This window comes from Natator depressus, chromosome 16 (assembly GCF_965152275.1).
Source record: "Natator depressus isolate rNatDep1 chromosome 16, rNatDep2.hap1, whole genome shotgun sequence".
In the NCBI taxonomy this organism is placed as follows: Eukaryota; Metazoa; Chordata; order Testudines; family Cheloniidae; genus Natator; species Natator depressus.
In genome coordinates this window covers 3,812,564-3,827,331 of record NC_134249.1, presented here as the reverse complement: position 1 = coordinate 3,827,331, position 14,768 = coordinate 3,812,564, and the positions used below count along the sequence as shown (strand labels likewise).

Sequence of the window (14,768 nt, the reverse complement as noted above, 5' to 3'; positions counted from 1 at the left end):
ACTGGGTGAGGGAGCTGTGGGAGGAGATAGTCGAGGCTTCTGGTGGTTTGGGATTGTGGAAGAAGGAACATGTTGATGGGTAAGTTAACTCTGAACCCTAAAGATGACACTGGTGAGTACCCATTGAACTGAGCAGCACAATTCACACCAGCACTACTGCAAACTCAGACAAACACCCTTGCATCGATTCCCCTTGGCTCCTTCTTGGAAAGGTTTTCCTCACAGCTGTGAGGGCTGGACACAAGCTGGGTCAGTATTTTGGGTGTAACCCCAGGCCTTAGGGGAGAGGCACCTGTTTCCTCCATATATTTTTGTGAGGCTTTTGGGGAAGGCGGGTTAGGGCCCCTTTCCCTCTGGCCGAGCTGGGTTCTTACTGGTGTCTTCTGTTCAATGCAGTGGGGCAGAGGATCATCATGGCTACATTTGGGACCGGCACTATAACATCTGCCTGGCCAAGCTGCAGCACGACGACGTGGTCAACTCGGTGGTATTCAGCCCCATTGAGCAGGAACTGCTCCTGACAGCCAGTGATGACACCACCATCAAAGTGTGGCGCTCCCCCCGCACAGTGCGCATCCACCAAGCCAGGAAACCTAAGCCCCGGAAGCTGCTCTTCTCCTGGCTCATGAACCAGAAGAGCTGAGCCAGGCACCTGCTCATGCTGCTGCCTCACTCCAGCCACACCCTTTATTGTGCTTCGGACAGTGGGAGCGTAGATGGAGAGTAGCTGTGTGCAAAAGGTCCTGGAAGGATCCTACCCCAAGAGAGAACCTCGCGCTCCCGCCAATGGCTCGCATGTGACAAAACTGTTACAAACTGCAGCCTGTGAGCTGGGTCCGATCTGGGCCTTAGCAGGTCACTGCAGGGCAAATTCCCCATCCACATCTCACCAGTGCTGCTAGTCGGTCCCGCTACTTGCAGCCAAGCTTTGGTCACTGATCAGCACAGACTCTGGTGGCTTTTTTTTCTTTGAGAGCTTGGGATCTAGCCTCACTGAGAGCAGTTGGCTGCAAAGCAGGTGGCCAAAGGGAAATGTCGCAGCACTGCTCTTGTCACAGCTGGACTGTTTTAGTAGCTGTTTTATTGATGTCTGTTTGCAGGAGGCGCTGACAGTGTTACTGGTTAGCTAGGTCCTGAATACAAACTGGGAAGCGAAGAGACTTTCAAAAGAGGCGCTCGCTCTAGAAGGGCACAGCATTATGGCACGTGCATTGGCTTGCCAGCACTAAGATTCTGCTGACGGCAGCTAGCAACTTTCTGCCCCACGTCTCCACCTCGGGCCTACCAGAGCCCAAGGCAAGCCTCAGTCACTGCTTTCCAGTAGCTGTGAGCCTGTGCATCTCCACCACTGGCTTCCACACAAGGGTACGTGGAGAGCTGGTGAGTCACATGGGACAGACCTTGGTGAGCTGCTAAATAACATTAAGATGCTACAGTTGCGTTGCCTAATGTGGTGTTTTCCAGGCAATCCACTGCAGTGGTGATCAAAAGCTGAGTTTCCCCCTCAATGAGGGCAGCTTATGGGCTAGAGTTGGCCATGAGTGTAGCTCATGCTGTGACAGTTGGAAACTCTTGGTATTTGGTCTGCAGAACATAGCAGGTGCCTATGCCATCCCAGCTGACGCCGAGTTGCTCACTAACTGCTACCTGGCTGAGACCTGTCCAAGTGCTCTTTCACTGTGGGTGACTTCTCCCTGTTATGGTACTGGCCTCCCCAAGCGCCTTTAAGTTCTCATCTAACAAATCACCTAATGAAACAATGAGTCAGTCTTTGCTGTGCTCAGTCATGCTGCACTCCTGGTCTCACCCAAGGCCCCTAGAGCTGGGTGTGATGAGGCAGCCTGCGGAAGCCAAGACTGATGGGGGCTTCTAAAGCCAGCAGCGGGAGATGAGGGGAAAATGTCTCACTTCCAGTAGCTGGACCTGGTCAAAGCTGATCCCTCTTTAAGAACTAGTTTGTCTTTGAAAACAGCCCTAGGATTTTAACTGGGTGTCTGATCTAGGATCCAAATCCACAGGCTAGGATTTCTGAGGTGCTGGTAACCGCAGCTCCCAGTACCTTCAAGCTGCATGTCTCAGCAACTTTGGACATAGCAGGCTGGAATTTGGAGGCCTCTGAACTGGGAAGCAGTGGCTGTGGCCTGCACAGCAGGGACGGCTGGGGAGGAAGAGAAAGTTGCGTACTTGTTCGTTGTCTGTACGCTCTGCTTTCGGTCAGTCCTCTGGGCTGCAGCCTCTGTGCTGTGGACACGGAGGGTTTGAATTCCTCTTATGAGGGCTGGCAAGATTAATAGTGTTGCTACCCTCCCCCAGCAGCAGGCTCCACCCCCATCTCCCCACCTGCAGTTCACATACCAGGTCTGTCTTGTCACTAGCAGCAACAACTGCCCCAGAGAGCAGGGAGTTTGTGTCTGCAAATGGTTTGGAAAACATGGATACTTCCCTTGGAGCTGTTTGACCATTAACAAAACTAAATTCACTCCCCCAGCGTGGGGATTTTTTAAATAGCTGGGAGATTGTGTGAACCCTTCTCCTGCTTGCTGCGTTGGGCTTAGTGCTGGCTCCACACTGCCTGGGCACGGCAAGGTGGTCTGTTTGTTCAGACATTCCGCTCCTCGCTGCAGAGTGGCTTTCTACTACACAGGATCCAAGCTCGAATCGTCAGACGGCCTCATCTTTAGATGAGGTACAAGCCCATGTTTGTAACTGCCCAAAACAACCCCCTCTAGCCAAGAACTCTAGTACAGAGGCAATACGCTAGGTGGGCCTGTCCTTAGGATCCAGCAAGGACTTGAGCATTGCACTGCTGACTGGGGCAGTGCCTGGAATAAGCAGAGACACTCCTGACCCCCCACTGTGAGTCACAAAGTGTGGGTGGGTGGCCTAGGCGCTATCTGCCCATTCAGCGTAGAGAGAGGCCCACCTTAGACCAGCACAGTAGGCAGGGAGCTGAATCTGGGTCTCCCATATCCCAGCTGTGTCCTAACCAGGGCCTGAATGGTTAAAGTGGGCCATGATTGCTGCTGCTGTTCACGTAGCCAAGCCCCTCAGCGTGCCATTTACCCTGGGCTGTGGGGCTTAGGCAGCACCTAGGCATCTGGCTGCCTAGAGAAAGCCAACAGGGCCCAACCTAGCAACTTTAAGCACTGAGTGAGTTTAAGCTTCTACAGCTTTTTGTGGGAGTTTCACAGATGGCTGTGGAGCCCAAATGGGGATTTAGGTACCATGGGTGGAGCTTGGTGTCAGTGGCCAATGTTAGGCTGGGGGGTGATGTGTGGAGGGCTGGAGAAATGAGCATGGTTGTAGGAGCTGAAAGTAGTATGCTGAGGGGCTGGGAGTCTGAGCTGTGTTCTTGCCCCAGCATGGCCACAGCCCCATGATGGTGATGGCTGCCTGTTTTCCCTTCTCTGAAATGGGGCCAATACATGTATTTCACATAGGCCATGAGTGTCTGCTGGGGCAGTGCCAATGAGCCATGACTCACAGGGGCAGGTTTTCTTTTGAACAAAAGTTTACAGACTGGTGGGGCTTTAGTCAGGTAAGCCCCTTTCTTCCCAGTCCCACATGCACATGTTGCAAAGTAAACTTGCTAGGGTAGGGCCTGCCTCTGAACAGCTCTCAGCACCTCCAGGACCCAGTAGGCCCTACCACAGTGGGGGGGAGGGGGGGGGGAGGGGAAGGGTTATTTGTCCTGTTCTTTAGCAAAGTAAAGGGAATGGAAGGAGGCTGTGGCACATAAAGGGTCCTGCTTTCAAAGCCTCCAGCCCATCAGTTTCACAGGAACAGTTTCTAGTTCCCATTCTTGATGGTGCTGCATGTTGTCCCATTACTGTCCAACCTTCCCTTATGATACAATACTTTATTAATGGTCTCACTCATACAACAGCACAGAGGACACTTCATTTCACATTTAGAGCCTGTGCTGTTTGGACACATCCATGAAAGGTTCGAGCCTAGTGCTTGTTCGAGGGAAGGTGCTGCAAAGCTGCTAATGGAGGAAATATTGTTATGGCTAAGCTAGCACACAGCAATCACCAACCAGGTCAGGCCCCTGGAAGATTCATCAGCTACATCAAACTAAAGCCATTTCCACAAGTGCCAAACACCCACACTCTGAGGTCTAAACACAGTCATGCCTCAGAGAGACACTCTGCAGAAGTAAAACCCCATCTGTGATTTAGCTCCCTTTGGGGGTGAGGAAATGCTATGATAATGAAGCCACTTCTGTATATGTCTGTGTAAAAAATGGAAGTGTGGGGCAACCTTAAAGCCAGGCCTCACTCCTGCTAGCTGTTTACACTGCTGCTGTCCGTTGGAAAGCAGTGTGCCAATCCTTGGGGTGCACCACAAAGAGCTGTGTTAGCATCTCCAGTCGGAGAGCTCCCGCTCTGTCTACATAGTGCTAGTGCAGCTAAACAGGAGGACCAAAACTTTTACAGCCCCTCTCACCAAACTTGTTCCTTCATCATAAGGCCACCTCCTCTTACCCTCAGCCACACATGGGCTGCCTGCAGGTGGCCTGGTTTCAGAGCTGCAGGAGCTCAGCACCTGAGCTCCTCACGCAGGAGCCTGGCCTACTGCACTTCTGTTTGATTAACTGTAGGTGTGATTTGTTTGCTTTTGAGTTTTGCTCCTGGGCAACCCTACCACAACAAGCCCTCAGCACTGATTTCTCTCCCCCGTGACTGGTGTACAAGCCTAAGGTTTCTTTCCCTCACAGGCTTGTGGGTAAAGAGGCTTGAATTTTACAAGAATCCTCCCCTGCATGGCTTAGCAAAAGACTCCTGGATTAAGTTTAGAAGTGTGAGCAACAAGGGTGATGTCATGGTGGGAGTCTGCTATAGACCACCGGACCAGGGGGATGAGGTGGATGAGGCTTTCTTCCGGCAACTCACGGAAGTTGTTAGATCGCAGGCCCTGGTTCTCATGGGAGACTTCAATCACCCTGATATCTGCTGGGAGAGCAATACAGCTGTGCACAGACAATCCAGGAAGTTTTTGGAAAGTGTAGGGGACAATTTCCTGGTGCAAGTGCTGGAGGAACCAACTAGGGGCAGAGCTCTTCTTGACCCGCTGCTCACAAACCGGGAAGAATTAGGAGGGGAAGCAAAAGTGGATGGGAACCTGGGAGGCAGTGACCATGAGATGGTCGAGTTCAGGATCCTGACACAGGGAAGAAAGGAGAGCAGCAGAATACGGACCCTGGACTTCAGAAAAGCAGAGTTTGACTCCCTCCGGGAACTGATGGGCAGGATCCCCTGGGAGAATAACGTGAGGGGAAAGGAGTCCAGGAGAGCTGGCTGTATTTTAAAGAATCCCTATTGAGGTTACAGGGACAAACCAACCCAATGTGTAGAAAGAATAGTAAATATGGTAGGCGACCAGCTTGGCTTAACAGTGAAATCCTTGCTGATCTTAAACACAAAAAAGCAGCTTACAAGAAGTGGAAGATTGGACAAATGACCAGGGAAGAGTATAAAAATATTGCTTGGGGATGCAGGAGTGAAATCAGGAAGGCCAAATCACACCTGGAGTTGCAGCTAGCAAGAGATGTTAAGAGTAACAAGAAGGGTTTCTTCAGGTATGTTAGCAACAAGAAGAAAGTCAAGGAAAGTGTGGGCCCCTTACTGAATGAGGGAGGCAACCTAGTGATAGAGGATGTGGAAAAAGCTAATGTACTCAATGCTTTTTTTGCCTCTGTCTTCACGAACAAGGTCAGCGCCCAGACTCCTGCACTGGGCAGAACAGCATGGGGAGAAGGTGACCAGCCCTCTGTGGAGAAAGAAGTGGTTCGGGACTATTTAGAAAAGCTGGACGAGCACAAGTCCATGGGGCCAGATGCGCTGCATCTGAGAGTGCTAAAGGATTTGGCGGATGTGATTGCAGAGTCATTGGCCATTATCTTTGAAAACTCATGGTGATCGGGGGAAGTCCCAGACGACTGGAAAAAGGCTATTGTAGTGCACATCTTTAAAAAAGGGAAGGAGGATGATCCTGGGAACTACAGGCCAGTCAGCCTCACCTCAGTCCCTGGAAAAATCATGGAGCGGGTCCTCAAGGAATCAGTTCTGAAGCACTTAGAGGAGAGGAAAGTGATCAGGAACAGTCAGCATGGATTCACCAAGGGCATGTCATGCCCAACTAATCTAATTGCCTTCTATGATGAGATAACTGGCTCTGTGGATGAGGGGAAAGCGGTGGATGTGTTGTTCCTTGACTTTAGCAAAGCTTTTGATGCGGTTTCCCACAGTATTCTTGCTAGCAAGTTAAAGAAGTATGGGCTGGATGAACAGACTACACGGTGGATAGAAAGTTGGCTAGATTGTTGGGCTCAACGGGTAGTGATCAATGGCTCCATGTCTAGTTGGCAGCCGGTATCATGTGGAGTGGCCCAAGGGTCGGTCCTTGGGCTGGTTTTGTTCAATATCATCATTAATGATCTGGAGGATGGTGTGGATTGCACCCTCAGCAAGTTTGTAGATGACACTAAACAGGGAGGAGAGGTAGATACGCTGGAGGGTAGGGATAGGATACAGAGGGCCCTAGACAAATTAGAGGATTGGGGCAAAAGAAATCTGAGGAGGTTCAACAAGGACAAGTGCAGAGTCCTGCACTTAGGACGGAAGAATCCCATGCACCGCTACAGACTAGGGACTGAATGGCTCGGCAGCAGTTCTGCAGAGAAGGACCTAGGGGTTACAGTGCATGAGAAGCTGAATATGAGTCAACTGTGTGCCATTGTTGCCAAGAAGGCCAATGGCATTTTGGGCTGTATAAGTAGGGGCATTGCCAGCAGATCGAGGGATGTGATCATTCCCCTCTATTCGACATTGGTGAGGCCTCATCTGGAGTACTGTGTCCAGTTTTGGGCCCCCCACTACAAGAAGGATGTGGAAAAATTGGAGAGAGTCCAGCGAAGGGCAACAAAAATGATTAGGGGACTGGAACACATGACTTCTGAGGAGAGGCTGAGGGAACTGGGATTGTTTAGTTTGCGGAAGAGAAGAATGAGGGGGGATTTGATAGCTGCTTTCAACTACCTGAAAGAGGGTTCCAAAGAGGATGGCTCAAGACTGTTCTCAGTGGTAGCAGATGACAGAACAAGGAGTAATGGCCTCAAGTTGCAGTGGGGGAGGTTTAGGTTGGATATTAGGAAAAACTTGTTCACTAGGAGGGTGGTGAAACACTGGAATGGGTTCCCTAGGGAGGTGATGGAATCCCCTTCCTTTGAGGTTTTTAAGGTCAGGCTTGACAAAGCCCTTGGTGGGATATTTAATTGGGGATTGGTCCTGCTTTGAGCAGGGGGTTGGACTAGATGACCTTCCGAGGTCCCTTCCAACCCTGATATTCTATGACGATATGGTGCTGGCCAGGCAGATTTGCTAGTGTCCTTCAAGGCAGTTGTGTGAAACGGACAGCTGGAGCTGTGACACAGCTATCCCATTACTGACTGGACTCAGAAGGGAGGTTGTATGAGGCTAGGATCACAGGCCATCACTGGTGTGTCTCCCAGCTAAGAAGCAGGTATCCACAGCTGGCTCAGTGAAATACACATACAGCACATTTCAAGCTGGTAGTTCTCAGTGCATCCATGCACAAAACAGCACCACGGCAGGAGCTCCAGTACAAGCCTCAGCTACCTTCCGCCTGCCTCGTCCATGCGTACTTTACATCCACTGAACAGCAGCACTGGGGAAGGAACAGCCACGCCTCCACTGGCTTTCCAGCCCCCACCTTTTCACAAAGTGGGTGCTGCACGGCACAGGTGGCATTTAGCCTCTCAAGCACTCTGGAATTTTGTGGACACAGACCCTGCTGCAGCGGAATGCATCCTAGCCACCAGCAGGGGGAAGCCAATCAATTCCACTGAAGGGAGGCAGTAAGCTGAAATAATTGGTGGGGGGGTAGGCGGTCCTGCATGGAAAAGCCATCAACCTTAGCACAGCTGGTAAGCGATGGGGTGGGACTCTCAGCCCTCTAGAGAACAACATGAAAAGCAGGAAATCTTTCAAGTGATTTCCTCAGAAACTAGGACCCCTTCTCTCCCCCTCCACTCTGCTGTGCTTAAACGGGCAGCAGCCCAACTGTGCCCTCAGCTGGAACAGGTTTGCTCATGCAGATAGGACCCTCTTCCAGGAGACGGATATAACAGGTGGTTCCTTCTGTGCCAGAGCTGGGCTCCTCTGGTCAATATTACAGCCTGGATGGAACCAGGGGGTCTTCTCCAGCATGGGAACACTGGGGCTCTAGCAGGAAGCCAGTGCAGGCTTTTGGGTGAATTTATACTATGAGGGAAGGTGCAGCAGTGACAGCGCAAGCATCCCCCAACACCTCGTGTGTCACACAGGGATCAATGGGGCCTCCACTAACAGCATCCATGCCTGTGCAGCAGGGCGCAATCGCTTGCTGGAGCCACCACACACTTTTTGCACAAAATGTGGTCTAACAAGCACAGCAGCAGCCATCTTGCTGCACAGGAGGCCACTACTGCCACAGCACAGAACAGCAGGGGAGTCTGGATGCTGCTCCTCTTTGGAGTCCCCTCCCCTCGCTGTTTAGGATAGCAGCTCCTGGGGGCAGGGGCCCATCACATGTCTGTGAAGCCCCCAGCACGATGTGGAACAGGGCTGCTCCTGCAGCCCCAGTCCCAGCCATCCTAGGTAGGCTTTGAACTTTGGCGAAAAACTCATCCCAACACCTCTCCACAGGGAGGGAGAGCCAGACAGCTCCAGCACAGCACCTTGGTCTCTCCTGCCACAAGCACTATATAGAGCTGGCTTTGGGTTCCACCCCAGCCACCAGACTGACTCTTGGACAGAACCCACAGCAGATGCCAATATACAGTATGTGCCAGAGATACCTTTCAAACCTCAGGGTCCCTGCTAGGGCTTTAGGCCTTTGATGGGACCTGGGGCTCAGGTCCCCTTTCCCAAAAATCTCCACTTGTCCCCTTACTGCCTGACCGCTCAATCCCCCAAAGGCAGCTGTACTCTAAATCCCCAGAGCTTGCTGTGGAGGGACAAGCCTAGCAGTGACACTGATGTTTCTCAAAAAGCAGGCCCTGGCCACTGAAGACAAAGCTAATACTTCCCAAAGCAGGGGAGAGCTCACCTCCCACTGCCTTCTGCTGCAGCAGTTTAACTCTGCCATGGCCTTGTCAGGGACCCTCCCAGGGCTGGAGGACGGTAGTACAAAGAGTCAGGCTGGCCCTTGCGAACAGCCAATCAGCTGCTCAGTCTACAGGAATGTGTGGTCTCCAGCCTCCTCAGGTAGGGAAATTACTCTTAGCAAGTGCCCAAAGGCTCAGGAGAGTCACTGCAATGGGGATTTGGAGAGTGCACGTAACAGAAAACAGGCTCCTGGCATGAAGGGGAACAGGCTGGAGAAACAGCTAGTTCCTGAGGGGTTGGGCCCCATCTGGGTACAGTGTTCTGAAACTGAACAGCCCCTAGGCCCGTTGCCACTGGGCATGCAGCAGCACTGCCTCAGGGCAGGGAACAGTGGCTGGAGTCAATGCAGGGCTGGGAGAGCAGAAAGACTCAGTTTGCTGTGGAGTACTGTACAGACTGGAAGCCTGGGGCGGTGCAGGCACTCAGACCCCAGCCTGCTCCAGTGACCCTCCAGTATCTAGAAGTTGGTCTTTAAACTGAGCTGATTTAATTCCCTTTGAGTCCCATGGAGCGGCTGTTTTACATCTGTTTATTGGCAGCTGGAGATCATGGAATTGGCACCTCTTTGGATGGGGAGTTCTGCACACAGATAATCCTTTCCCTGCCCCCATCCCTAGAGAACCAGCCACTGCTCCTGGCCCAGAAACGAGAGATGTGTAAATAACGGCTCAGTAATAGTGGCCTCTCAGCTGGGGAGCAGTGCAGTGCTGGAGACCCCTGCTGGCTTACTTCTCTGTGGGCACGAGCCAATATGCACCCCTTTAGTCCTGGCAGAAGCTTCCCGTCACCCTAGCCTGGAATCAAAACTCATCTCCACTGACTGATTTCTGACCCCAGCTGAGGTGTCAGGAAGGGCTGGGAGGAGTATGAGGCCAAGTGGACTGAAGCAGGCAGCTGCCTACGCTTGAGTGGTGGCCTACAGTGAGACAGCCTGTCACTGGTCCGAGCTACGACAGCGTGAAGGCAGAAGTGTCTCAGCTCTGTAGACCAGGTGAGGAACACACAATTTCTCTCTTTAGAGGACACAACAGCGGGGCTATGGCCTTCCTCCACGGAGAGGGCCACAATCTCACAACCCTGGATTCCCTTGCATTTGCTAACTGGTGATCGTTCCACAGAGAATTCCTTCCCCTGCACACAGGCAGCGGATCACTGATGCTAACTGGAAGTGGGGCTGTTGCTCTCTGGGGGCTCCAGCCAACCACCGGGAGCACCTCTGACATGGGCAGCAGGGCCCGCCTCTTTGCCTGTCCTCCAGGCCAGAAGAGCAGGGGAAGAGTTGGACAGGGCTGGGACAACACCTGAAGGATGGTTCAAAAAGCAGCTAGCTGGGTGCTTTGGCCAAAGAGAACCTGAAGGTTTGTACTGGTGGGAGAGAACAGGACCCAAGGGGAGAGGAGACAGAAAACCACAAATAAGGCTCCAAAGTGACTAATGGCCACTCTGGAGTTACAGGTGACCACCACAGAGTAACTCTGAGGGGCCAATTAGCCACAATGGCAACACACTGAGGGGGACCCATTCTCCACGAAATAGAAAAACAACTGGGGCCACAGTGCAAGGAACTCAGGGAGGGAAGAGTACACAGGGAAAGCCCTAAGACAGTTTCTAACCAAGCAGTTGCAGACTGGCTGGCTGGAGAGAGCACACTGAGCTGGCCAGGCTGCTCTGGAGAGCGTGACCGCGAAGGAAGCCACCAGTCTGTGCTACTGAAAAGCTACACGCAGCAATCAGGGCTGCAGTGGCTGTTAGTCCCCCAGCCTTGTAAACAACTAACCCCCCTTGACAGAGTGAAGAGCCCAAGAGTTCACATTCAAGATCTCCTGCCACCTTGGGGAGGACACTCGGTGGGGGACCAACGACTCCAGCAGAGAGAACACCAGAAGGGGCCTGCCTGCAAAGGCAAATGGAGAGATGCGCTAAGAGCCAGAATGAGAGCGGTGGGGAAAGGAGCTAATGAGCTCACCCCCTCAGCTAAACCCTCATTCCTGGGGTGCTAACCAGCTCACACACGGGGTACCAAGGCTGTCCTGCCCTAAGCCCAGCTCCCGGCGTCAACCATTAACAGGCAACAAATTAGATTCCAAGGCACCTCTCTGACTGGTCAGGACCCGCTCCAGAGAGTTACAAGACTCATCTCTTTGGTCGTTAAAAACACAAGCTATGCCAAAGGCACCTGGAGCACCGGAGCAGTAGGTTCTATAGGACGCCTACACTGAAAGAAAGGAGGAAAATATTCCGCAGGTGCTGTCCTCCCTCACTCTACACTTCCCCTCCCATCAGATCACTTACAGATAAAACCCAGGCAGGGGTTTGGGTCTCTGACATGGACACTGGGAACAGCTTCCTCTTGCCCTACTGACATATGGCCCCACTCAAAGTGCCTCTGCAGCTATGTCTGCCAAAGAGAGGCCAGCAAGACTCCGCTAAACTGCTTCCCTCTCCCTGAGAGCTAACAGCTCTCTCTGCCGTGCCAAGCCCACATACCTCCTCTGCCTGCTCCTAGGCCATGTCTTCCCTCACACCCTCATGTCAAAGATCAAACCAACCAGCAACACAGAATTACAGAACCTTTAAGCAAAAACACCAGAGAGAAACCAGCTCCCTCTAACACGGAGCTCTCCTAGGAGAATGAAAGGGCCTGGCCAAAGGGAGATGTGCAGTGATGCTCTGGGCAAGCTGAATGCCTGTTCCATTGTAGGAGTTGTGCATTAAACAAGTACGTAAGAGCTGCCTTCGTTTTAGCTTGAAACCCGGGTGCAGGGAGCCCTGGTAGCTGATTCCTGCAGGGATCATCCAGTCCCCATTGATCATGGATCAAACTCAAACTAACTTCAACACAAGCCTCTTCTCAAGGAAGATCTGCACTACAGCAGCTGGTGTTTTGACACCAAGGGAGGGTTCCCATCAGACACTGCATTTCCACTCAGCGGAGCAGGTCCCTTCAGGGACGGGGCCAGGTCTGGACTTTGCCCCTGGTCTGGGGCATGCTGAGGGTACAGCACAGGGCGAGCCCTGGTCGGCTAGCACTGTGCTCAGTGCTCCTGGTGGGGAGGAGGCTTTAGAGGCCTGTGAGATCTACGATGGCTTTAATAAAGATGGCGTCGTCACGCACGTAAGAGTTCTTGGCCTCCATCTTGGAGACTGGGCAGAAGAGTGGGCAGCCGCTGGCAACGTTCATCTCGGTGACGGGTCGCTGGAAGGACGATGACATCACATCGGGTCGGAAAGCGTCGATAATGTGCTCCCGGTTATTCTGATCCAGCAGCATCAGGGTCACCTAGAGGTGAATACAAAAGAGAAAGAGCATGAAGCAATATGGCAAACATGCAGCCCCCGTCTGTGACTCCCATTCATTTTAACCTTTTGAAAGCTGCAGACACACACACAACCTTACGCATTCATGTGGCAGCAAGCTGGGGTAATACCTGCGTTCAGGCTCAATTCCAAGCCCCAGCTAGATCTACACCCTGCAGGAAGGCTCCCTGCTGTCTCCCAGTCTCTGCTGTGCCACAAGGGAAATTCTACACTTGGTTCAGAGGGACTGACAACTAGGGACTTTGCTAAATTCAATGCGAAAATGAAGTCCGCGCAGCAGCCCGGGTAGCCAGCAGCTGCAGATTTTGATATTCAATTTGATCCTGCCCCATCGCATGCATGTCCCTTTGAGATAAGCAAGGCACATCACACTGCTCCAATGGGTCGTTTCAAGCACCGCATCAGTTTATACCTGGTTCTTATTTTTAACGTTTTCTTCACAACTGCCAAGGTTTAGAAATTTAATTTAGAAAATAAAGATGACAGCTCAGATTAAGGGAGCACAATTCAGGGTCCCTAAATATCGGAGAACACAGAACGTGGTTACTCTGAAAGTTCTGCTCATTCTCCAAACACATCCCACTCCTGACTGTATCTTTGTCCCTCTTCCCCTTCCCCTCTCCTCTGGGCCTCTCTTGTAGTATCCTGGGCTTTCACCATGACAGGAGCCTGCATTGAAGAGCTCCCCCAAATGCAGCAGTCCTCAAACTGTGGGTCGGGACCCCATTTTAATGGGGTCGCCAGGGCTGGCTTAGACTTGCTGGGTTCTGGGAGGAAACTGAAGCCTGAGCCCCACCACCTCGGGTCAAAGCCGAAGCCCGAGGGCTTCAGCCCTGGACAGTGGGCCTCAGGTTACAGCCCCACCTCCCACCCCTCAGGGTGGCAGGGCTTGGGTCTCCCCTCCTGGGGTCATGTAGTAATTTTTGTTGTCAGAAGGGGGTTGTGGTGCAATAAAGTTTGAGAACCCCTGGCCTAGTGTCAACGATTGCGTTCTCTGCCTCTGCTTGCTGGACGTGCCAGCTCTCTGGTGTCTAGGAGAGCAGGCATCTGAGGGGCCGAGTGGGGCTAAAGCCAAGGGAAATACATCAATAGGCCTGGCAGGTCTTTCAGGCACCAGGACTGGCTCTGCACTCACTCCCAGCACCTACCTTCTGATTGAAGGGCCATCGCAGAAGTGCATCGTTGGGTCCTTTCATCACCACAAAGAACAGAGACAAGTGGGTCCCACGTCCAGTGCCGTCCCCGTTCAGGTACACACGCAGGCACATCCTATAGCCATATTTGCTTGTGTAGAAAGCTAAGTGATGCAGAACATTGAGAATAAATGGGTGCAGAACAAGGGTTAGGGCAGCAGGGGAGCCCAGATGGTTCCCAAACAGTTTCAACTGTCTATTGACTTTGGCTTTTGAAGCATAAGTAGGAGCAGGCTCCCTGAGCTGGGGTCCCACAGGAGCAGCTCCATTGGGTGCAGATAAAGGGGGTTAATAAATGATGGCACATGTATTTAAAAGCACACAAGACACTGGGGCCCCAGTACATGAGGCACTAGGCCCAATTAACATGCGTCCACTGTTACAAGACAAGAACAAGTTTGCTGACCTTTAAAGGATTTCCCTCCACTCTTCTGCCCTGCAGAGACAACTCCACTCTGAGAGATGGAGCTGGAGCCTATACCTGCTTAGGAAACAATCCCACTGCTGCCTATGTTCCAGTGACAGGGCCAGTCACACCTGTGCAACCCCATTAAAGGGAACAGGGCTGAACAAGTGTCACTGAGGGCCTAGTCTGGCCTACTCCCCTTCATTACTAGCAATGAGTGTACAAGCAGGAAAGAACCCAAACTGTGTCTGAGATCTCAGGCTGGCAGACAGAACACTCGCTCAGCCATCTTTGTACTTGTAAACTAACTACCATTGACCTGGAGTCTGGGGCCCAGATACTGAGCCCCACCGTGCCAGGAACACTCAAGTTACTTTAAAACAGTGCAGAGGTGTAGTTTTACATTCAGCCACCGCCTTTCGTTCCCTCTTTCTTTAAGCTATGCATCTCCTTTTCCACAAGGAAGGGGAGAGCACACTGCGCGTAGCTGCGGCTATATTGCAGAGTGTGCCTTTGAAGGAGTCATGCAGGGAACAGCCCGTTCATAACAATGCACCAGTGTGGATACACCAACGTGCTAACGCTGGTAGAATGTGAGGGGAATGGGTGGCTTGTGTGCATATGGAGGGTAATGTGATCAGCCCCGTCTCTAAGGGACTGGGTGCACTGTTATGACGGGAT

The 14,768-nt window shown here is 52.2% G+C and overlaps 2 protein-coding genes across 5 annotated transcripts in view; one reads left to right on the top strand and one right to left on the bottom strand.

Annotated features, from left to right (window-relative positions):
* Positions 1 to 13,698, top strand: part of FBXW5 (F-box and WD repeat domain containing 5) — a 34,923-nt gene extending 21,225 nt beyond the window's left edge. For 2 of the 3 annotated variants that reach the window (XM_074973680.1, XM_074973681.1), the window contains exon 10: positions 397 to 3,615. In XM_074973680.1, the coding sequence (XP_074829781.1) occupies positions 397 to 643 (247 nt within the window). In that variant the 3' untranslated portion in view covers positions 644 to 3,615. Of the gene's footprint in view, positions 1 to 396; positions 3,616 to 5,714 lie in introns of those variants that run through there. The other variant, XR_012642097.1, reaches the window with a different exon arrangement.
* Positions 3,836 to 14,768, bottom strand: part of TRAF2 (TNF receptor associated factor 2) — a 47,797-nt gene continuing 36,864 nt past the window's right edge. For both annotated transcript variants that reach the window (XM_074973682.1, XM_074973683.1), the window contains 2 exons: positions 13,637 to 13,785; positions 3,836 to 12,450 (listed from right to left, as the gene is read on the bottom strand). In XM_074973682.1, coding sequence (XP_074829783.1) covers positions 12,232 to 12,450; positions 13,637 to 13,785 — 368 coding nt within the window. In that variant the 3' untranslated portion in view covers positions 3,836 to 12,231. The remainder of the gene's footprint in view (positions 12,451 to 13,636; positions 13,786 to 14,768) is intronic.